Source organism: Gossypium arboreum, chromosome 1 (assembly GCF_025698485.1).
Source record: "Gossypium arboreum isolate Shixiya-1 chromosome 1, ASM2569848v2, whole genome shotgun sequence".
NCBI lineage: Eukaryota > Viridiplantae > Streptophyta > Magnoliopsida > Malvales > Malvaceae > Gossypium > Gossypium arboreum.
Window position 1 is genome coordinate 43,744,471 of NC_069070.1, and position 25,330 is coordinate 43,769,800.

Consider the following 25,330-nt stretch of genomic DNA (forward strand, 5'->3'; position numbering starts at 1 on the left):
CATGATTATGTTACTTGTTATTTATATGTAAACTTACTAAGCATTTATGCTTACCCCTCCTATCCATTCTTTGTAGTTTTGACAAGCCAGCTCGGAAATTGGGAACGGTCAGAGGCTCGCTCACACTATCCTTGGACCATTTTGGTATAGTGGCTTGTATATTTTGAGTATGGCATGTATAACATTATAATCATTTTGTGTATATGATCTTATGATATGGCTATTGGGTGGCAAGGAATTTTTTGTAATGATTAGCCATTGGAATGGCTAATCAAGATCATATTTGGTGTTATCTATACTTAATGTGCTATCTAATCCATGGAAATTCATAAAAAGGTGAAATTTGCTATAAAATAGTATCATACAATAGCAATGACGTGAGTTTGAAAAATCACTAAAAATAGTAGAGATAGAATTAGATGATTAATAAAACATGAAATTGAAGCTTATTAAGTCTATTTTCATATGGAAGAAACAAAAAAGGTAAATAAGTTTTATTTTATGGGAAATTTGAGTTTTGGTGGAACAGGGTCAGAGCAATTTCTGAATCCCCTATTCTGACTTTAAAAATTCACTAAAAATTGTAAAAAAAATAATTAGGAGTCATACTTTATATTTATAGATTCCTTATTGAGTTTACTTTTAAGAGAAACAAATGACATAGTCATATGAATTCTGTATAGAGAGAAAAGTAATTTGTAGTGAACAGAGGTTAGAGCAGTTGAACACTAAAACAGGGGTGACTTTAAAGAATAAAATGTACTTATTGGCTGAACCAAAAATTCTAGAAAACAATTAGTAAATATATATATGAGTCTAGCTTCAGGGAAAATTTACAGATTTTAATTTCGAGTTTCCTAACTCGAGATATAATTTTTTAGTGACTGTAACGCAGATGGGTAGTTTATTACGAAAGGTGAAATAAATTGTTTGAAATTATTTAAGTGATAATTTAAGTCTGTTAACGCCTCGTGCTCAACTTCGGCGACGGTCTCGGGTAAGGGGGTGTTACATATGTCTTGACTGACAGCTTGTGTAAGCAGGCCCGTGAATAGCTCGAAAATGAGCCTATATGTATTATGAGATATGAGGTACCTTTAGCTACATATACAACACTTACGTACAAGATTTTTCGAGTATCCGTTAATATTTCGAGTGTTCAACGGGAATGTTAAAGTTGTGAAAGACTATGGTTATGTTATGAGTTGGTACAAGAATGTACGTAAAACTCATATGTAATGAGCTCGATATGTGATGAAACCTTGGTAAGCTTTTGATTGAGAAAGTTATGACTATAAGATTTTAGTAACATCTATGTTAATTCTCATCATGTTAATTGTATGTTAAATGTGTGGTTATGATGCTTATTATTTGCATAGGAACTTACTATGTTTTATAGCTTACTCCCCTTCTTTTCCTTTTTCTTATAGTGTAACCAAGTTAGCTCGAGGATCAGAGACCGTCAGAAATCCACTCACATTATCAACAATTATTTTGGTACTAATGATTTCAACATTTTGAGTTATGGCATGTATAGGGGACTAGTCATTTTGTTATGTATCATAATTGATTGGCCAAATGTGTTGGCTTATATTGGTTGAAAGCTCATTTTGTATAAGGCTATTTGAAATTGGCTACTATTGGTATAATCAATTTATATGCCTTCCATGGATGTGGGAATTTACATGATTTGAGTTGATGAGCATGTGATATTTGTGTATGATAGATGGTAACATGTGAATGATGTGTTGATGTCTTGGTTGTGGCTGATTTGGTTGTATGTATATGCTTGGATTGGTGCCATATTATGTTGTCTAGATGTGTGCATAAAAGGGTGGCAAAAGACTTAGTAAATATCCTTATTTTTTTCCACACGGGTAGACACACGGGCATGTGTCTAAGCTGTGTGTGACACACAGTTTGCTCTATGGGCATGTGTTCCGACCATGTCTCCCCTGCACCCTAAATTTTGAGTAACACAATGCTCAGAATTGAGCGCGCGAACAGAGACACGGGTGTGTGTCTAAGCTGTGTGGATGACACGAGCTCAGGGACGGGCTTGTGTCCTGGGCGTCTGAAGTCTGCACCTACTTAATAAAAAATCATAAATTTTTAATCGACCACACGGCCTAGCACATGGGCGTGTTACTTTGCCATGTGTCTTCAATTTGTTCTTGGGTGACAAACAGAGAGTTACATGAGTTCGAGACACGAGCGTGTGGACCACACCGCCTACCCACACGGGTATGTCCCATATCCACACGGGCGTGTGACCCCTGTTTAGTGAAAATTTTCTAAGTTTTGTGAAATTTTCTAAAATTCTCGGTTTAGTCTCGAACCACTTCCAAAGCATGTTTTAGGCCTTGTAGGCTCGTAATAGGGACATTTTGATTGAATTTGAATGGTTTTAACTTGGACGCAAATGTATAACCCGAAATTGTATGTTTGTTCGTGTGTTAAGTTTGGTAATGCCTCGTACTCTATTTCGGTGTTGAATACTGGTAAGGGGTGTTACAGTATATGTTTGAGTCAGATAAATTTCAAAATTGAAATTTTTTTAGGGGGAGAGAGTTGTAACACCCCAAAATTTTAGAATTTAATTGTGAGAATCTGTAATAATTAAAATTATGTATCTGTGGCTCTGTGTTCTGCTATTGTGTTTAAGGTCTAGAGTTCCAGTTGCATCGTTAAAAGTTTTGTTACTTTTAAAGCAACCAGTATCCATGTGTTATGTAGTTAAGTGCAATTCTGTGTAAATTTGTGTCAAGAATGAGCCTGTTGGTTCACTGGTTAAGCATCTGTCTGTATTTTTTCTGGTTATGAGTTCGAGTCCCATCATATGCGTTAGAAAAATTTTGCTAAATGTTGGTATGAGGATGATAGTTAGTTAATAAATATTTTTAATGTCAATTTCTTCCCTCCCCTTTCTTCTTTTGTTTTTTTTTTCTTTCTTTTTCCTCATTTTTCATTTTTCTTCTTTTTCCTCTTTCAATTGAGTTATTTGATTGCATTCAGTAAGTGATTGTCATAGTATTAAGAGTCCTAAGTGATTTAGAGCATTGTTAGAAGATTTTCGTGTAAGTTCTGCAAAGTTGTTAGTTTCCGTTTATGTAATTGAATTAGGAATTCTTCAATTGTTGTATATAAATTCATTGTTAATTAGTTATTAATCCTGTCTTTAGGCGTGAATTCGGAGGAGGGTAATCCTTCGCATGCTGTTATAAATTAGTTCGATAGATCACTGGTAAGCGTTTGTTGTTAAAAGTTTCTTAGTGTTGATTTATTTGACATAATTGATTGAGGGTTAACATTTGCGTTATCTAGTCATTTTAGTCAATTGATTGATTGTTAAATGGTTAATTAGGTTTCAAGTAGTCTCCACGTTATTTTTCCGTCAAAATAAGACCAAGTGCGTGCCGAAAACCTTAATTTTGGGAGTTTTGATTGCCAAAAATGGTGGCTGTCGACACCACACGGCCAGGCACACAAGTATGTATCCAAGCCGTGTGGTTGGGTGTGTAACTCACTGTTCATCGATTTGGAGCCACTCGGACAAGGCACACAGGCATGTGTCTAGGCCGTGTAACTCACTGTTCATTGTCTTGGTGTCACACGGGCGTGTCCAGACTATATGACTCTCAGTTTGTGACTTAGGACCATACAGCCAGGGACATGGGAATGTGCTCAGGCCGTATGGCTGGCCGTGTAACTCACTGTTCATCCATTTGGGGCTACATGGGCGTGTGTCCAAGTCGTGTGTGGCCATATTAGTGTAGGGTTCACACGGCCAAAGGGCACGAGCGTATGTCTAGATCATGTAATTCACTGTTCATTGTCTTGGTGCCACATGGACAAGGACACGGGCATGTATCCAGGCCATGCAACTCTCTGTTTGTGTTTAGAGCACACGACCAGGGACATGGGCGTATGGCCAGGACGTGTGAGGCACACGGGTAAGGACATAGGCGTGTGTCCAGGCCGTGTAACTCATTATTTATGTTTTGGAACCACATAGGCTGAAGACACGGGCATCTGTCCAAGCCATGTGAACCACATGGGTAGAGGACATGGGCATTTGTCTAGGCTGTGTGAACCACACAGGTAAGGACATGGGCGTTTGTCCAAGCCGTGTGGCATAATAATCAAGTTAGATTTTTAATTTGTTCTGAAGCCGTGTGTGTGGCCGACACTGACCTTGACCTCCTTAATGTATGAATTATTTGAATTTGATTGTATGAAGGCTCTCTGATGCTTTATGATTGACATATGTATAGCATAACTATATATGTAATGCGATAACTATTTCTGATATTGAACTGTACTCATAAATGTGGATATGTGTACATTGCATATGCATGGGTCGGGATACTGTGAAGAAAGAAGTACTCTGATCCAAACTAGTGGCTAAGCCACAATGCGGATAGCTCTAAATCTGGCGTTTAGACATATTCTGATTTAGCAGTTACGCTGCAACTCTATAAACATGCCAGACAGACACTCTATGGTGTATAGGGTTGGACAGGCATTGAATGCCCTTATTGTGTGTTAGGTTGGCCGAAGATAATGCGTAGAGGCTGGGGGAAGGAAAACTTGCATATGAAATTGATTTGTTCTGTAAATGAAATTGAAACTGCTTCTGCTTCTGGTTCTATAACTGAACTATTCAGTATCTGAACTGGAAAGAATTCCATTGCTTAATCAAATCTTGGGTTTCAAGAATGATCTTTCAATTGCATTACACTTGTATGAACCTTCTTTTATACACTGAGTTCACAACTCATTTATTTTCTGATTGAATTGCAGGTGGTTCACAAACTTGAATGGGTCGGCGCTGCGAGAGCTCGGTCAAGCTTTAGCCTTTCGTTTAATAATTACTATTAGGGCTTTCTGTATTTTATGATAATATGATGTTTTGGGAAATTGCATACTTAATTAACCATGTCCTAGATAATATAATGAATGGTTTAGTGTTATTGCATTATAACGGTGAGATTATAAAATCGATGATGTAATTATCTAGACTTTTTTTGGACATCGAGGCTGAGTTTTGGGTGTTACAATGGAGGTCGTAGGTCTTGTTCAAAAACCTTCTCCTACTCAACATTTTAAAATAACATGCAATGTTTTTTTATCCCATATTTCAAGAATGATTATAAAATAGCCGTAGTGGCATTCTTACCTAATCTATATGATATGCTTCTAATATATGCATGGCATGCTATGATAATTTTATAATATTCACATTCATTTATTCAAAAGAATCAATCAATCATAAAACAAACAATTTTGGTTCTCCACAGTTTTTCTTTTGAGGGAAAAATCGAAGAAGTAAATGTGAACCATACATCAAGTAAGGTCCCAGAAAAAGGAGGTGAGTCAAATTTGACCGCTTAAAAATCAAATCTTTCCTAGCTAAAGCCAATCCTAAAAATGTATCTTCTCATTACCACACTTCTCACAGTAATCGAATAACCTAAATAAGTGAATAGAATAATACAACACATGTATTTTCTCATTATCACACTTTTTTTAATCAATCAACTATGGATCATCTCATATATATATCACAATTATAACATTACATAATATAAATATTATAAATAATTATAAAACAAATACATAATGAGATAGGTAATTAAAATAAAATTGTTAGCCAAGGTTTTCATGATTCTATTTCTAGAAAATAAATGAAAAATAAAATTACATAGTTTTTTGCCACAAAGCACTCATTGGGTCTTCAACCACCATCGCTCCATCTTCTCGTCATCATGGATTCCTTTTAGAAAAATTACATTTAAGTCCTATGTCCATTTTCAGCTTATAAGAATTCTATGAATTAAAAAAAAAACAGTCCTACATGGAGATGATAGTCCACAGTCTATTTCCTAAGAACCATAACATTGGAAAGAAACAAAATTATATAACAAATATATAATATTGCATCCATTCCCATATAGCTCAAAACATGCATAAGATCTAAATAATGTCACTTTTTATGTAATCAAATCATTCAAGAAGAAGAGATATATATTTTAGTTATCTATTTATACTTATAGGTAGAGCACAACCCAGTTATGATACTAATTATTGAAAAATCGGGTTTGGGAAACACGTGTGAAAATAAATTTAGGGAAAACTAGAGTTTTCATTTTTTTTTTCAAAAACAAAAACTTGGTTGTGATTGTAACATCCCGAATTAGGGCCTAGTCGGAACAGTGATTTCGGAACCACAAATCTGACACAATAAAATTTGTTTTTATTATATTTTTATGGTCTACAATTTCACGGGATGATTTCGTGAAAATTTTGTTCGAAAATTTTGACGTCTGAACACTCAATTTGGTCAAAAGGACTAAATTGTAAAAAGTGTAAAAGTTGAGTTCTACATGTTAGAGGTCTCTAATTGTTATGACATTTTAAATTGGAGGCCCTTAAATGGTAATTAACCAATGGATAATTTGTTGGACAAAAATGGACATGAAATGGGTGAAATAGACTATTTTTAAGTTAGGGGCATTTTGGTAATCTAGTAATTAAAATGAATTAAAAACAAAATTAAAAGCCAATTTTTGTCCATCTTCTATGCCATGGCCGAAACTTTCATGGAGATGACATATCTAGGGTTTTTCAAGCTTCCAAGCTCGATTGTAAGTCCGTTTTAGCCTTGTTTTTAATGATTTTTACGTTTTTGAAATCCTCATAATAAGATCTACACATTTCTACCCATATTTTGAGCTAGGGTTTGTGTTTAAAAATTTACCCATGGATGACATGCATGTGTTTTGATGTCTAATGGTAGAATATGCATGCTCGGTGCGTAATAAACGACTTTTACTAAGTGATTTTCGGTGAAATTGTCAAAAAGAACCGTTTTGTAAAAGTTACAAAATTTGTCATAAAAGTGTGATTTAGTGGAAATTCGGGGCTGCTACAGTTATGAAAATGATTCGACTAGGCTTAAACTGCAAGGAAATTGAATAAAAATCATTTTACGAGCCTAGGGGCCAAAGTGCAAATATGTGAAAGTTTAGAGGTCAAAATAAAAATTTGTAAAAGTATGATTTTTGGACCCATATGAATAATGTGACTAATTAGTAAGCTAAATGTGGTATTATAGATCAAGGAAAATAAGATTCGGGCATAGATTGGAAATGAATGAGATTATGCACTAAATCAGAATATATAGTCGTACTCGAACACGAGGTAAGTTCATGTGATTTTAATAATGCAACATTGTATTTGAATACTAATGCTTTGATATTACACAAGTTGTAAGTATATATATGCGAATAATTTGATATTATGTGATTATTTTGATGATATAACATGTTCTTGATGTTTTGCTATTATGATGAAAATGTTGCAATGCCATGTCATTATGAGATATTGCTATGTGAATGAAGCCACAAATCGAGTGCGTCTGGTAAAGGTTTGGAAGTTTGATGGAATATGATGTTTCTTTGAAACGAGTAAGTTTATATGTAAATAATATTTTGATTCTTATTGTGTTATTATATTTTATTACTATATGAAATGTGGCTGCCTATACAATGATCAATTGATGTAAACTACGAATTGGGATTGACTAAGAACAAGTTAGTAAAATGTTGAAAAGTGAAGAATTTCCCGATTGAACCTTCAGAATAGAAAAGATACGAATGATCTGTTGTGAGAACACATGTGTAGTACTATGTGCAAGCTACTATGTGTTTAAGATAATTTTAGGTCACGTGTGTAGTACTAAGTGCAGGCTACTACGTGTACCGGATTAAGTGTAGGCTACTATGTGTACCCGTTAACTTCGATCACGTGTGTAGTACGAAGTGCAGGCTACTACGTGTATCAGATGGATAAGTCACATGTATAGTACTAAGTGCAGGCTACTACATGTTCCAGATTGATAGGTCGCATGTGTAGTACTACATGCAGGCTACTATGCGTACCAGAGAGCTTCGGTTACAATGGTGGTATATGCACAGGCCACCGGGTATCTGTTATTATTCCGATGAGTTCAACAGGAAATTTGCTAAGTGAAAATACATATGCACACGACTATGTGATGAATAAGTGCAAGTATATCTATGTGAAAAGTTGTGAATAATGTGCTCGATAGTTGAGCGAATCTTTTGGTAAGATAGAATGGAGTAAGTGAAATTATGTAAAAGTGAAATTTTGTAATAAAATAATTTTGGACAGCAACAGTTGTGTGACTTTCAAAAATCACAAAAAATGGTAGAAATTGAATTAGAGGTTCAATAAGATATGAAATTAAAGATTAATGAGTCTATTTTCTCATAAAAGAAACGTGATGGCAAAAATATTTCATATTTTGTGATAATTGGATTTTTGTGAGACAGTGTCAGAATGATTTTGGAATCCCCTATTTTGATTTGGTAAAATCATTAAAAATTGTAAAAAAAATAATTATAGGTCATACTTTGCATGCTTAAAATCCTTAATGAGTCTATTTTCAAGAGGAATTGATGGAGACAACATCCGAGACTGTACCATGAGATAAATAAATTTTAGTGAAGAGAGGTCAGAACTATCAGACAGTGAAACAGGAGTATTTTTAATGAATAAACTGTACTAATTGGCTAAACTAAAAATTATGAAAATTTTATGGTAAGAATATATGTGAGTCAAGTTTCTGGGAAAATTAGTGGTTCTCAATTTGGAGTCCCGTACCATGAAATAAATAATTTTTAGTGAAGAAAGGTCGGAACTATCGGATAGTGAAATAGGGGTGTTACATCTAGTGGTATCAGAGTTATGGTTTAGTCGATTCTCGGACTAACCTAGCATGAATGAGAGTCTAGCTATACATGTTACCAATCCGTGATAGTGTGATGTCTCCCAACGCGAATGAGAACCATCTTGTTTAGACTAAGGTACTGTCCAACCGAGCTACACCGACCATGTTAAATGTGAAGCTAAGGTATTCGAGTAAAGTACAGTTATGATAAGCCTAAACTTAGAAAAGTATGAATAAAAGTTCATGATATGTATGTGATAACATGTGAGATAAAAGTTTATGTTACGAGGAATACTCATGCTTGTTTGATATTCATATGATGTTGTGCACTTGACTTGTTTGATTAAGTGAATGTGATAAAAAAAATTCATAAAGGTATGAATAAAGGTTTATAATATCATGTTACGGAAAAAAATGTCATTTTCCCAATTGGACTTTGAATGTTGATGAATTTTAACGATATCTTTAAATGAGACAAAGGATTATAATGTAATGAACTTATTTACGTTAAATTGATGGATTGATTCATATGAATGTAATGATATGTATATGATGAAGTGCCAGATAAAAGTTTTGATTGTGATATACTTATCCATGTTTGTTTGGCCCTAATAAGATGTTATGTGCATGACTTGTTTGATTGAATGAATGGGATAAGTAAAGTTATTCAGAATCCATAGAATGCATGCATAAATGCACTGGTTTAAATAAGATAACTGAAAAGTTCGTGTCACACGAACGTGAATAATAGTTTTCCTGAAGTGGATGATATGCTTGTGAAAATGTTACTATGATGATGAAATAGTGTTATATGTATATGTGTATGAGAGACGAGTTAGGGACCTTATGACCCCACCCCCTTACTAGAGTGGTGTTTTGTAAAGGATTTTATAAGATCAGTGTTGAATAAGCTCACAAGTATGAGACCAAAGAGTTCAGCTGTAGAATGATTATAACTATGATCAGAGATTAATTGGATTGATAAGTAAAGACAGAGCTAGTAAAGTGCGATGTCGAGAAATGTATTAACTGGAATTTCTTCAGAACCAATCTTCTTCAATGAAAATCATAATGTAGGATTTGTAATAACAGAAATAGTTGGAGGAATAAATCTTGACATGTAAGATATCGAAATATGGTAATTATAGTAAGTAGATTATGACTGTCTCTCTTGAGGTACTCTATGAGTTCATTTACTCTCGAAAGTATTATTGGGGCTATCTATTTTCAGATAAATTGTTATTGTGCAAAAATGTTTTCTAATCTTGGAATAAGACTTAAGTATTGATAGTCTGACAGGTATATAATTTGTATTGCTCTATTTTCCCTCTGGCATTCTATTACGTTCTGTCTGTTGGGATTTTATGAGATAATGTACCTGATGTTATGATTCTGTTCCTTCTAACGGATGTTCTGTTCGATATATATATATATATATGGGAAGGTACATTATCCTTGTTGCATTTAGTTCCAGTGTGGGCTTGAATGATGTATTCTTCTAGACCTCTTTCTTCTACGAAATTATTTAAATCTTCCATATTTTCTTATGAGCTTTGTTCTGGGTCTTTCATTATGATATTGTATCTTGGATTTCCTTATCTTGGATTTCTCTATCTTGGACTTCTTAATCCTGGTTTTCTTGTTATCTATATCTGGAATTTATCAATCACGGCTCATATCTACAGTGTGTTCTTCAGTAGTGATAATCATGTCAAGTGTGACTATGCTTCTGCTTTAATCATAGTAATGTGGTAATTTTAGTATCTGGATTTCTTTAAATCTTCGTGAAGGATTTGACATCGACAAAGGCATAAGTGGTGAAATTGCTAGTATCAGCTTGTATGATGGATTTCTTTTCTCAAGAAAGTTAATCAAGTTAATGCCTTTGATTAGAAACATTTATATTACCTTGAGCTAATGCAATTGAAATGAACTTTGATTAGTATGATGAGTGAATTTTGTATGATTACATGTTAAATCATTTTGACAACTGAAAGGAAGGATTTTCTGAAACTTTATCAAGTAATAATTAAGACCGACTTGGTTGTTCAGTTTGTATAGGTTATTGTTTGAAAGATTTAATGGGATATTTATGTCTAAATTTTTTTTCCAAGTCTGAGAATAGGATTTTATCTCTCCGGGTAAAAGACAGATAGTCTAAATGAAAGTGTATATATCTTAGAAGACTTTGATACAATTTAAAGTTGCTTTGAATAATAAATTTTTTGTCTAGTGAAAGTTGAATGGTCTACTACATGTTGGTAACGATTTGAATATACGAGAATATTGTTAACCGAAGCCTTGAAACTGGTTTAGTCTGCATTGAGCAAAGACTTCTCGATTTCAGTGATGTGTTTTAAGACAAGAAGGGCAATGTGATAGCTTAAAGTATCTGCTGCCATAGAAAGACTTAAGTTGAGATAGTGTAGCTTACTTGAATTGTTAAAGGATGATAAGATAGTTATGGTATGATCTCTAAGAATGAGATTACTATAGATTTCATATTAGAATTGTTCCTATCTTTGAAAGAGAAAGATGTCATATGACTTGTTGTTAAGTAATTGATGAATCTGCAAATCATGTCGTTAAGTACTGAATTTCCACTCATCAGACTTACGAGATTAAGTATCTTTGAGATTGTTGAATTTCTTAAAATGCTATTTTTTGTTAATCAAATTGAGATTCGGGATTTATATCGTGAATTATTGAAAAAGCTAATTGAGGCTCTAAATTTTAATGATGACCAGAGGTCGAACTAATGAACTGTCGGGCTGTATAAAATGATAGAAAGCTTAAGGACATGATGATCGGGCTGGCTACACCATTTGAATCCTAGAGGATTCAAGTATGATTTGTGTATATATATTCTATGACGATATGGGTTCGACCCTTGTATACATGAGTTCTCTGATAGAATTCAAGATTCGATTGATGCGTCGTATAACACAGAATTGTTCATGACTTTAGTATGAGAAATTAAAGAGCTAAGTATTAAACATAGCCTGAGTAAAGATTCTTCAACAATGATTATGAGATAGTGGAGTTTATGTGAAAATCGAACCACTCTTCTGGTAAGATTTTCGGGGATGAAAATCCCTAAAGGGGGAGAGAGTTGTAACATCCCGAATTAGTGCCTAGTCAGAACAGTGGCTTTGGGACCACAAATCTAACACAATAAAATTTGTTTTTATTATATTTTTATGGTCTACAATTTCACATGATGATTTCGTGAAAATTTCGTTCGAAAATTTTGACGTCTGAGCACTCAATTTGGTCAAAAGGACTAAATTGTAAAAAGTACAAAAGTTGAGTTCTACATGTTAGAGGTCTCTAATTGTTATGACATTTTAAATTGGAGGCCCTTAAATGGTAATTAACCATTGGATAATTCGTTGGACAAAAATGGACATGGAATGGGTGAAATAGAATATTTTTAAGTTAGGGGCATTTTGGTAATCTAGTAATTAAAATGAATTAAAAACAAAATTAAAAGCCAATTTTTGTCCATCTTCTATGCCATGGCTGAAACTTTCATGGATATGACATATCTAGGGTTTTTCAAGCTTCCAAGCTCGATTGTAAGTCCATTTTAGCCTTGTTTTTAATGATTTTTACGTTTTTGAAATCCTCGTAACAAGATCTACACATTTCTACCCATATTTTGAGCTAAGGTTTGTGTTTAAAAATTTACCCATGGATGACATGCATGTGTTTTGATGTCTAATGGTAGAATATGAATGCTCGGTGCGTAATAAACGACTTTTACTAAGTGATTTTCGGTGAAATTGTCAAAAATGACCGTTTTGTAAAAGTTACAAAATTTGCCATAAAAGTGTGATTTAGTGGAAATTAGGGGCTACTACAGTTATGAAAATGATTTGGCTAGGCTTAAAATGAAAGGAAATTGAATAAAAATCATTTTACGAGCCTAGGGGCCAAAGTGCAAATATGTGAAAGTTTAGATGTCAAAATGAAAATGAGTAAAAGTATGATTTTTGGACCCATATGAATAATGTGACTAATTAGTAAGCTAAATGTGGTATTATAGATCAAGGAAAATGAGATTTGGGCATAGATTGGAAATGAATGAGATATGGACTAAATCAGAATATATAGTCGTACTCGAACCCGAGGTAAGTTCATGTGATTTTAATAATGCAATATTGTATTTGAATCCTAATGCTTTGATATTACACGATTTGTAAGTATATATATGTGAATAATTTGATATCATGTGATTATTTTGATAATATAACATGTTCTTGATATTTTTCTATTATGATGAAAATGTTGCAAGGCCATGTGATTATGAGATATTACTATGTGAATGAAGCCACAATTCGAGTACGTCCGATAAAGGTTTGGAAGATTGATGGAATATGATGTTTCTTTGAAAAGAGTAAGTTTGTATGTAAATAATATTTCTATTCTTTTTATGTTATTATCTTTTGTTACCATATGAGATGTGGCTGCCTATAGAATGATCAATTGATGTAAACTAGGAATTGGGATTGGCTAAGAACGAGTTAGTAAAATGTTAAAAAATGAAGAATTTCTCGATTGAACCTTCAGAATAGAAGAGATACGAATGATCCATTGTGAGAACACATGTGTAGTACTATGTGCAGGCTACTATGTGTTTAAGACAGTTTTAGGTCATGTGTGTAGTACTAAGTGCAGGCTACTATGTACCAGATTGTTAGGTCTCATGTGTAGTACTAAGTGCAGGCTACTATGCATTCCCAATAGTTTCGACCACGTGTGTAGTACTAAGTGCAGGCTACTATGTGTTTAAGACAATTTTAGGTCACGTGTGTGGTACTAAGTGCAGGCTACTACGTGTACTGGATTGATAGGTCGCATGTGTAGTACTAAGTGCAGGCTAATATGCGTACCCGTTAACTTCGATCACATGTGTAGTACTAAGTGCAGGCTACTACGTGTATCAGATGGATAAGTCACGTATGTAGTACTAAGTGCAGGCTATTACGTGTACCAGATTAATAGGTCGTATGTGTAGTACTAAGTGCAGGCTACTATGCATACCAGAGAGCTTCGGTTACAAGGGTGGTATATGCACAGGCCACCGGGTATCTGTTATTATTCTGATGAGTTCAACAGGAAATTTACTAAGTGAAAATACATATGTACATGACTATGTGATGAATAAGTGCAAGTATATCTATGTGAAAAGTTTTGAATAATGTGCTCGATAGTTGAGCGAATCTTTTAGTAAGATAGAATGGAGTAAGTGAAATTTTGTAATAAAATAATTTTGGATAGCAGCAATTGTGTGACTTTCAAAAATCACCAAAAATGGTAGAAATTAAATCAGAGGTTTAATAAGGTATGAAATTAAATATTAATGAGTATATTTTCTCATAAAAGAAACGGTGAAGGCAAAAGAATTTCATATTCTGTGATAATTGGATTTTTGTGAGACAGTGCCAGAATGATTTTGGAATCCCCTATTCTCATTTGGTAAAATCATTAAAAATTGTAAAAAAATAATTATGGATCATAATTTATATGCTTAAAATCCTTAATGAGTCTATCTTTAAGAGGAATTGATGGGGAAAACATCCGAGAGCTGTACCATGAGATAAATAATTTTTAGTGAAGAGAGGTCAGAACTGTCAGATAGTGAAATAGGGGTATATTTAATGAATAAACTGTACTAATTGGCTAAACTAAAAATTCTGAAAATTTTATGGTAAGAATATATGTGAGTCTAGTTTCTGAAAAAATTAGTGGTTCTCAATTTGGAGTCCCGTACCATGAAATAAATAATTGTTAGTCAAGAGAGGTCAGAACTATCATACAGTGAAATAGGGGTGTTATAGTGATATCTAAAGTAACAAAGACTTAATTAAAATTGTAAATTTTCAATTCGTCTAGGATGAATACTTTGATCGAGTAGTCTTCTCCACTATCCTAAAGGTCATGTCTGTCGAGTGTAGGCTCGTTTCAAATTAGAAAATTTTTCACAAAAATTACCAGTAGGGTAATTACGTAATTTCTCTAAAATTTTTAGGTCGAGTTGTAAATAAGAAAAATATCTCTACAAATTTTCTGAAGTAATTTCTTCAGAGAATTTTCTCTCAACGACTCTGTTTATATAGGGAGAGTTTAGAGAGTTCAATTATTATTAATCTTAATCACTTTAATATTAAATTAAATTAATATTAAATATTAGTAAATTAATAGAAAATTTATCTAGAAGATAAACATTAAATTAAATTTAATATTAAGATAATTGCTTTAATATTAAATTAATAAAATACTATTAAGATAAATATTAAATTAAGTTTAATATTAAATCTATTAAAATAATATTATTTTTGGAATAGTTAATCTGAAATCAAAATTCTCTGGTAGAGGCCCAGTAGGAATGTAAATCTTCCACTGCCACCGACCATTTTTCAGCCAAGGAATGCAATTGCTTGTGACCATCGACACCCCTAGCTGGTTCGATTTCTGCCTGTTTGGTCCGAACCAGTGACGGTCTAACCGGTCTGGTTCAGCCACCAGTCAAACTATCGACTCGATTTCACAAACCAAGCCCGATTCAACCAAATTTTGAGTCTTGGTCTCTGTTTTAGGTTCTCATGCCCAATTTACGATCTTAGGTCCAATTTTTAAATTCAAGTACCCATTGAGCCAATTTTTTTACTTAAAAATTAATTTCCAAAAATATCATATTAATTTTAATTAATTTGACTAATTTAATTTTACTTAATCAAATTAATTTTCTCAAAAATCACTTAGATTTTCTAAATTAATTTTTTAAGAAAATTCTTTAATCAAATTCTCTAGTTGAACAATTCTTACACCCACCCAATTTAATTCCACATCAAATGAATCAACTCAATTGAATTATTTCTAAACTTGTAGAATTTACTTCTAATTCAAATGCAGTCCAAATGAGCTTTTGTTGACCTAACGGAGAGACCAATCGAACATATACAATTAAGTTCTAGTAATTGCAATTATGTCCACAAGCATCGTTACGAAAGTAACTCATCCAACTGCTTTGTCCAATGACTTCGTCATGTGTGTGTTACCCTCATATGATATCCTTAATTCCTTTTAGTTAAATTGGTTCACTCAATACAATCCTATTTTATCTCATTGTCACCATTGTGTCTTTTTAATGATTAATATGATTACTTTCAACAAATGACTATGATAAATTGCTTGTTTGAGAACTAGCAACCTGTAGCCACGTTCCATATTTATCAATCAACACAATGCTAATGAGAGGATATCGTTGACTCTTTAATTGATCTATGAATTCCACTGTTACTAGTAAAGCCATGCCATTCACAAGTTGTGTACCCAACATACCGATTATCGTCTCGATCATCTTTAGAGCATAAGCCTCCACTTATATCAAAGCACATGAGTTACATACGCATGGTCAGTGACTAACTCAGGATTTAGGTAAATTACACCATGAATGTCACAAGTAAATTAATTTAAAAACGAATTTAGAATTAATTCATCTTGGGTCTAATCCAATGTATCATTCTACAAATGAATATATCTATGTCTCTACCCGTGCAGTCAACTACTCCGATAGTCAAGATTAGTAATCTCCTTAATTGGAATTGTAGAAGACATAATAATCCTTTTTAGTATTTGAATCAAATGCTCACTTTGATTCTCTTATGGGATTACAGACTCTTTTAGATTATCTATTGAAATAGTCTTTCTCGCAATAAACGTTCTTTCAATGCCACTTATCATCAGTTTGAACTTAGACAATTAATAAGCAAATATTTGATTTCACAATTTTTCTATGCATGCAAAATATGAAAGACAGAAATAAAAAAGACATAACAGTGAAATGTGAAATTTATTCATTCATCGTTCAAATAAATAGAAAACAATTACATGTTTACTACAATATGGGAAGATCTCCCAACAAATGGATACCTTTAGGATGAGAAATTCATATTGGTAATGGGCATCTTGATGCCCTTTTGCAACAACATTGGACTCATCCCCTCAAATTTAACTATGCACCCAAAATTATTACTCTTGATTTCATTATCATTTGGCCTAATGTTACTGATAAGTGTTAAAAGTAACATGTTTTAACCTCATTCTTATCGCATTTTTTGGGTGATTTTTCAATGTTAATTTTGAATTTTATACTCCTAATCTTTTAAATTCATGTTTTAATGTTTAATGGGGAACTTGGGCGAAAATCAAAGTGTCGAAGCACGTTGAAGGAACCACACGAGCTACACTTTTTCACACAGCCAGACCATATGGATTTGTTGTAGGCCATGTCGGTTTCACAAGATTGTGTACTGAACAGTGAAAATTCATGATTTTTAGGTTTTTCGGGTAATCAAAGATGTACATATGAAAAAAAAAAAGGAAGATAAGAGGGAGTCGTTAGGGAATACTCAAGAAAACAACTCGAAAAACATCATTGAAGCCGACTTGGAAGAAGATTTCTATCAAGATTGAAGATTCCCAGTTGATTTCTTAGGAGATTATCATGAGTTTCTTTATTTCTTTCGGTTATATTGTATCTTGGATTTTTCTATTTTCGAGCATGAACTAAGTTTCTAAATACCTAAGGGAGATGAATCATATGATTGATTATGTCATTTATTTTTTATTTTACGCAATAAATACTTAGTTTCTTGTTCTCAATTATGTGTGTTTAATTCTTGGTTTGATATTTCTAGAGTATTGATCCATGGTCGACGTGCTTAAATCAGTGGTGAAATAGACTCTGTTTACAATTAGATCTTGCGTAATTGAGTGGAGTTGTTTCATGCAATCCTAGAAATAGGACGACATGAATCGACCAGATTAGAGTCAAATCTAATAAGAGAATCGACAACACAAGTTAATGTGATAATATGGGTTTTAATTAGAAAGGTTTCAATTAATCAACCTAGAGTTAGTTGCTCTTATGCTCGAAAGAGATATTAGCATAATTTAGTGATTTCTACAAGTCAATGTGTTAAGTGAAGAAATTGTGTAACTTAGATTGCTGGTGGAAGATTAAATCTAAACGGATTCTTTCCTCGGCATTGTTTCGTTTCTTGTTTGTTACTCGATTATTTTCGTGTTTTGTTCTTTGTCGTGTTCGTTAGTTAATTAAATTAGCTAATTTTAGTTTTAATAGATCATTCGAATTATTCAGTTAAATAATAAAAAGACAATAATTACAAGTACTTGTAGTTACAATTGATAGGTGCACTTGTCTTAGTTAAAATTTAAGTTAACCTCGTGACCATCAGTTACTTCCGTTAACCAATTTACCAAAAACCTAATTTCACTTCTTTCACAAACTAGCAAATTTAAATAAATAAATAAACACAATACAAAAAAGCTACTAAAAAATCTCCTTAGCTAAAGAGAACAATTAGTGAAAAGAAAATATTGAAGTGCACTCAACAATTAGTAAAATCAAAACTCTGTCATTAAAATTTAAACAGTTGTTGGACCTTTCATTATAATATTTTGTCAAAAATTAATATCAATCTCAAGACTAGAAATGTGGTAATAGTGAATAACATATATTCTCTTAATAATTTATAAAATAAATATTTTATTTTTAATAGTAAAGAAGTATATTAAATTTAGAAAAAGGTATAAAATGAAACAAATAGTAATTATGTAATAAGATGTAGAGAAAGGATTATATGAAGCTGTAATTTCATGTTATCTTTATCCCTTTCTAATGTGAAAATGACAAATCAGATTTTTCCTCTTGATTTTTAACTTTTTTCTCTTGAAAAATTTCATATCCAACTAAAAATGCAGAAAATCAAGAGGAAAAATCTGATTTGTTATTCTCCCATTAGAAAGAGACAAGGATAATATAGAATCACAGTTTCGTATAATCCTTTTCTATAAGATGTGTTCTTTTAGCTGGAGTGTGTTTGAGGATAATAATGACTAATAATTAGGTTGTAATCCAATTTGCTTGACTCTTGATTTAATTTCAGATTTTTGGTTGAAATCACTAAATATATGTTGTTTTAATTATTTTCTGCTTTGATTTTCATTGATCATGCATGGCGTTGTTATGTAAGAAACAATATAGGTTATATGAAAGCATATAGGAGAGCACATACATCATGTATATGCTTTTCTTATTGAGATAAGGTCATATCCAGCAGTAGGTTAATAAGTTTAAGCCACGTATAGTCTATTATATTTCAATATATCATAGTGGAGCAAATTATTGAAAGTCTCCAAGCATGCCAAAAAGATAACGGAAACCCTTCGATGCATATGTTCACACTGCCAACTACCCTAAGGCAACCTGAAGAAGAGAACATGCCAGAAAATTTAAACAAAAAAGCCAAGGAAATAGCATTTATGAACCAAAATCTACCAAAGTAACAAGCGATGGATCCTTTCAGTGGGAACATTCAACTAGTCATTACATCTTGAATAACCTAAGGGAAGAAGAAAACACAAAATGCTTCCACGTAAGTCTCCCACAACCACCGCACTAAACCCAAATTTCACCACCCCTAAGGCCGAACCCACCCCCCCCCCTTTTTTTTAAATGTGTGTATAAATATGCATTGGTGGAGGTCAGCAAAATCAGTGTGGAAAAAGAGTGAGTTTCGCAGAGTGTAACAGAGATGGCTTTGAGCTTGAAACCTTATTGTCTGGTTGTTTTGTTTTTGTTTTGGATAAGTTTGAATGCATTGGTCAGTGATGTAGGTGCAGCAGGAGAGTGTGGGAGGACCCCAATCAGGTCGACTGCAGCAAGCTTAAGCCCATGCCTGGGAGCGGCTCGGAATGCAAGGGCTAAAGTTCCTCCAGCTTGCTGCGCCAAGGTGGGTGCCTTACTCAGGACTTCTCCAAGGTGCCTTTGTGCTATTTTGTTATCACCATTGGCAAAGCAAGCCGGGATCATGCCTGGGATTGCTATTGCCATTCCCAAAAAATGCAATATTAGGAACAGGCAAGCTGGCAAAAAATGTGGAAGTAAGTACACTACCCCATTCTGTTTACTTTTTACCCTCCTTTTTTCCGATTTTAAATTCCATATATACCAATACTATAACAAAAAAAGGCCGTAATACAGTAGTTACTGCTTTGCTCTTTATCTTTTGAAAGTGCTGTTTAAATTTATCCAACTTTTACATAAACTAATGCCACGTTTTGGGCTCAAGACTGGCAAATGGTAGGTTATTTGCATATTTCCTTTTGGGGCTTTTGAAAATTAATAGGATAAGCCTCAAGTGATGAGTGGTCCAAGGCACCCTCATTCTTTTCAATGGGCTTTTACCTTTTTTTCCCATTTACTTTAACAATGAGTCTTTTAGGAATATAATAAAATCCATATTGTAATATAATTTAAGATTAATGACAAATTTGGTTATTAATGTTTATATTTTTTATCAAAATGGTCCTAACTGTAATTTTGAGTATTTTTGGTCACCAATCTTTGTTTTTCTTTAAACTATTTTTTCTAAATGATTTGATGAAAGTACCATTAAAAAATTAATGTAGATGTTATGAAATATTTTAATGAAATGTAATTTATTACTTAAGTAACCCAATAAGATAATTACATGTAAAAATAATAAAATAAATAAATCACACATGAAATTAAAAAATAACTCTTAATTTAAAGAAAATAAATGTAATTGTCTAAAAGGATTTCAAAATGAATGCATACAGAGAGGTTTCAAAAGATAATTAATAAATCAAACTGAAAATACTAAATGTGTGTATTCATTTTGAAACTTTCTTTAGATAATTAAGTTTATTTTCTTTTAATTAAGAGTTATTTTTAACTTCATGATTTATTTATTTATTTTATTATTTTCCACATGTAATTATTTTATTGGGTTACCTAAGTAATAAATTACATCTCATTAAAAATATTCCACGTATAAAATTTCATATCGTCTTGTTATTTGACAAAATATAAGCGATAGTGGCTAAATTTGTTATTAAGCCTATAATTTAATAATATCTTTTTTATGTCTAGAAACACTAATTAACCCTAAACCCTAAAGAAATCCCACTATTTTCACTTTTTTACTTGATTGGTTGTCAAGAAAAGAAGTGAAGCAAAAAGTAAAATCCTAAATTTAAAGAGCATAATAAAACACTACTTAATTACTTTTTTTTTCCTTTAAAGGTTTTATTAATCTTAATTATGCTAATATGCTGAGGCTAACAATTAAAATTTTGATACTTTTCAGGGTACACCGTCCCATAAGAAAGAAACCATGAAGGAGAAAAATTATGAGTAATCTCAGTTATTTACTATTAGGAGAGAGCTAATAAATAAAGTATTGATGCTGCATTACTGCACGGTTACTGGATGATTCACCCCTTAATTAAGGCAGTTCATATATATATATATATATATATCAATTTTAGTGCGATCTTGGGAAATTGTGTTAGATCTCGAGGTTACTTCACCATGTTGTTATTTCTTTTATATGTGTTCACCTTTATATTATAGTAATCAGTGTTCTAAATACAAACTTTTCTCTCAATACATGCAAAACATAGTAATAATCATTTATGCACCCAAAAAAAACATAGTAATAATTTGTTATTGGTGAATTATTATGTTATAGAATGCATATGATATGGGTAAATTTGAAATGCCAGGTCAAAACAAATCATTATCAATATATCAATTATGAGAGTAAAACTAAAACAATAATCTATACTTCTCTTAATCATCCATTCAACATTTAAATTCAAAACTTTCAAAATAAAACCTTAACTGTTGTGACTTTTAATATTTTATGTATAATGTTAGGCTAAAATCTATTGTTTATGAATTAATTGATGGCTATACTGGTTGGCACAATAGTATTTGTTCATACAAGTTTTAAGTTGGGAGTTTGAGAATAGTCCATCTTTAAGGAGCGAAGAATTGCAAGACTGAATGGGGTTAAAAGTATGATAGAGAAAGAGGGAAAAGAATATAGTTCTATGATAATATAAACTCTCTTGGATATTCATAATATCTAAAAAAAAAAAAAAAGTGGGGGTCTCTCGTGGGTGAAGAAGATGGAAAAAGTGGGTGAAGAGACCCTTCTCTTTTGTCCTTTGAGGGTATGTATGCATGTTTTTTCTGTTCGGGGCTCGTGTAATCATCCCTACTATCTATAGGGTGGCTATAGGATGTGGAAGATGTATACTATTATTGAAGATTCTCAGAAGCTGTGAGTTTGAATGGACACACTTCATATCCTCCTTAAGTGAGTTTAATTAGCTAAGGATTTAGAAATTGTTTGATACATTGGTGAAGGGTGCTTACCTACATGCCCATGTTGTGATTATTTATTATTGATAAATGCAGTAATGATTTACTTTTATTAATAATACGTAAAGTTAAAACAATTCTTATCGTCTCAAGAAATACAATATATCCTTAATGGCGTGATCTTATTATTGTTATAACAATTAAGAGAATAGATTTAAAAATTTAGAGAAAATTATAGATAATAGCAAAAATTGTATAAAAAACCTTATAACCAACGCGTACTGTATGATATACATGATTTTAAAGGGAAAAAAGAAGAAGAAGAAGAAAGAACAGAGACATTTCACACAAAATACAATGTGGGTAACAGAGATGTTGAGACAAAGTTTTTGGACCATCGAAACTCCATGGAGTGAAAAAGGTTTGGACCCACATCTCCACCTCTCATCTTCCTTGCATGTTGCTGAAATGCTGCACCTGGACCCCACAAGCATGCTAGTGTGTGGACCCTATCGCCACCTAAATGGAGAGGGTGAAGGATGAATTAGACAAAGATTTGCATTCCTTAATTTCAAATTTGATAATATAATTACATGGATATATAAAAAGAAGGCACAATGGTGAGAAGGTGGTAGGGAAAAAGTTGCCAATAGGAGAAACGGTTGGTAACCATATATCAGAAGGAATGGAAAAAGAAAAGCTGAAATTTGAATTATGTCTATCTACCCATGTTTTCTTTTGTCCTTTAATCTCAAAAACAATCCCTCTGCTTTTACATGAAAAACAACAGCATATGATATCATAACTTTTGCAATTATTTAGTCCCCCATATACCAAACCCCACATTTATGATTAAAATTCCAATCCCCAGCACAGAGTACAGAAACCCAATAAATATTTAGAATATGTTTCAAAATAATATGTTTTTTTCCATATCCCAAGAAACACACTCTTTTTTCTCTCCATTGCCGTTGACTGATTCCCTTCTTTCTTTCTACAATCATGTAGTTTTCACCTTTTTTTTTTTTTGGTTATTTAGAACAACCCAATCAAACCATTACAAGCAGTTGGAACCAATGCTATATTATAAAATGATTTCTTGTTTAGCTTGTTTAGCTATTTAAGAGACCCTAAACCCCAACAAACATGGGTGAGCTTAACTCTATGGCTTACACTAGTAGCAGCCTCCATAGCCCTTCCCTAGGTTGGGATCTTCAAAACCTTGGAGTTCTCAACGCAGACATGTCTTTAGGTACATACTCTTTTCTTGCTTTATTGTCTTCCAGTCTTTCTTTCACTGTTTGTTTTTCCTTTATGTTTTTAGTTTAAAGGGAGTTTAACCCCATTTATGTTTCTCTGCATGTGAATGGAATGCAGTCATGGATGGAAGTGGAACTGCCCCATTCTTTCCACATCTAGACTCTGATTTCTCTTCTGGGTATCTGGAAGATGCATTGCTTGAATTCACTGAACCATCCAAACGAAGACGCCTCTTGTTGTACAATGATCATAATCAATTCAATGGTTTAAATGATCTCGCCATGGTATTTTTCTTCTTTTTTTTTCTGGTTTTCTTTTGTTTTTGTTTTACCAAATTAACAATGTGATCTGAACATGGCTAGTTCCACTGTTATCATGCAGCAGGGCTATTGGAATTATAGCTGCAACTGGGGCCTATCTGAGAATTTCAGCTGCATGAGCCAGTTAACAAGCATTAATGGCGTTTCAGGTAATGATTTACTATTCATTTTTCTCTTTTACTAGCCACCACGTACTTTCTCCCATCCCATGCATATATCAAATAGTATACAATGTTGAAATGATGCTTATTATGGATTTTTTTCCCTTATACTTTAGATGAACCAATGAGTACATCGGTGAGCAGTGAGGAAGCAAACATTGTCACGGAGATAAAAACACCAGAAGAGGCAATACCACGCAGCTTTGAAGAAGCTTTTGATTCATCATCTTCTTCTTACAAAATATCAACAGCCAAGAGCAAGTCATTTTTCAACAAAGACACCCAAATTTCTTCTGGTAAATACGAAGGGAATTGTTACAATGCTTCTGTTGATGTTATTATAGCTAAATGATTTAACATTGATTCATGGTTTTATTGGTGGGTTTTATAGGAAGTGAGGATAAGAAGAAGAAAAGGGTGATAACAAGGGTTGTTTATCCATTTGCATTGGTTAAGCCCGGAGGGATAGAAGGGGATATGACACTAAACGACATTAACGAAAGGATTCTAATGCCACCGACAAGGCCGGTAAGGCACCCAGTGGGGGATTTCGCTTGTAGGCCATGCGTATCTGCGGATGGTCCTGGGCTTTCTGGAAAAGCTGTGGTGGCCCTCACCAAAATACACACTCAAGGAAGAGGCACCATCACTATTATCCGAACCAAAGGTTAAGGAAAGTCAATTTCAAAAACTTGTTTCTGCTTGCTTTTTTTTTCTTTTTTACTTCTTCACCATAGGTCAGGCTTTTGTTTGAAATTGTATAGGAGGAGAGGGAGGAGGTGTATGAATCATGCATCAATGTAAAATATCATCCACTTTTTTTCTTTTTTTTACACACATTATAGCTACCGTTAATTGTTGGGTTTTCATGCTTAAATTTAGATTTGTACCTTTACGAGGGGAAAGAAGTTAAATTATGCTCTTACTCTCTTTAGTACGCATAAGTCGGTATTTTTAGTCCTTTTAATTTTTAAAATTTTAGTCCTTGGTAGTTAAATTTATTAGATTAAATTATACTATTATTTTTTACTATGTGTGAACTTAAACTATATTTTAAAATTTTAATATTGATTTAAACGGTAATTTTTAAATTTATTAACTAAAAAATGTAAATTTTGTAAAAATAAATTAACATGATATTAGATATATTATAATATTTTTGCTACGTACGAATCTAAAAATAATAAAATTTAACCTAACATATGTAAACTTCAAAAATTAAAATATTAAATGGGTAACTTATAGTTACATAAACTAATAGTAGAATTTGACAGACTTAGAATCAAATGGAACGTGAAGATGAAGCAAGAAGAAAGAAAAGATAGGGTAAAAAGAGGAAAAGAAGGAAAAAGATACAAGCAAAGGAAAAGGTAGCGGAATTATTGTTTTCCATTTTTTGATTGACAAAGACAGCAGCCAAAGGGAAGCAAAGCCAATTCTAGCTTTCCCTTTGATGTTTGAACCATCATGAACCTTGACCGTGTGTGAAGCCGTTGGTGCTTTGCCATATTCAGTTTTAGTAAACTTGAAAACCTTCCACTATGCCAACCAAATTCACCTGAGCATTGTTTGAAACATAAGATCACTGCATTTGGCTACGTATTTGCCA

General features: G+C 32.9%; 2 protein-coding genes across 3 annotated transcripts; both read left to right on the forward strand.

The window, feature by feature from the left end:
• The first annotated feature begins 19,305 nt into the window (after positions 1-19,305).
• On the forward strand, positions 19,306-21,246 carry LOC108473273 (non-specific lipid-transfer protein 4-like). Its single transcript, XM_017774785.2, has 2 exons — positions 19,306-19,729; positions 20,959-21,246. Exons 1-2 carry the CDS (start codon positions 19,381-19,383, stop codon positions 20,973-20,975), a joined length of 366 nt encoding a protein of 121 aa, XP_017630274.1. The 5' UTR covers positions 19,306-19,380; the 3' UTR covers positions 20,976-21,246.
• Positions 21,247-22,909: 1,663 nt separating this feature from the next.
• On the forward strand, positions 22,910-24,646 carry LOC108472797 (uncharacterized). 2 transcript variants are annotated; one of them, XM_017774353.2, is made up of 5 exons: positions 22,910-23,232; positions 23,358-23,524; positions 23,622-23,709; positions 23,838-24,017; positions 24,113-24,646. In XM_017774353.2, the coding sequence occupies exons 1-5, from the start codon at positions 23,127-23,129 to the stop codon at positions 24,391-24,393; spliced, it is 822 nt and encodes a 273-aa protein (XP_017629842.1). In that variant the 5' UTR covers positions 22,910-23,126; the 3' UTR covers positions 24,394-24,646. The 2 variants fall into 2 exon arrangements, with proteins under 2 accessions (XP_017629842.1, XP_017629843.1); XM_017774354.2 differs by having other exon boundaries at positions 22,922-23,232; positions 23,625-23,709.
• The last annotated feature ends 684 nt before the right edge of the window (positions 24,647-25,330 follow it).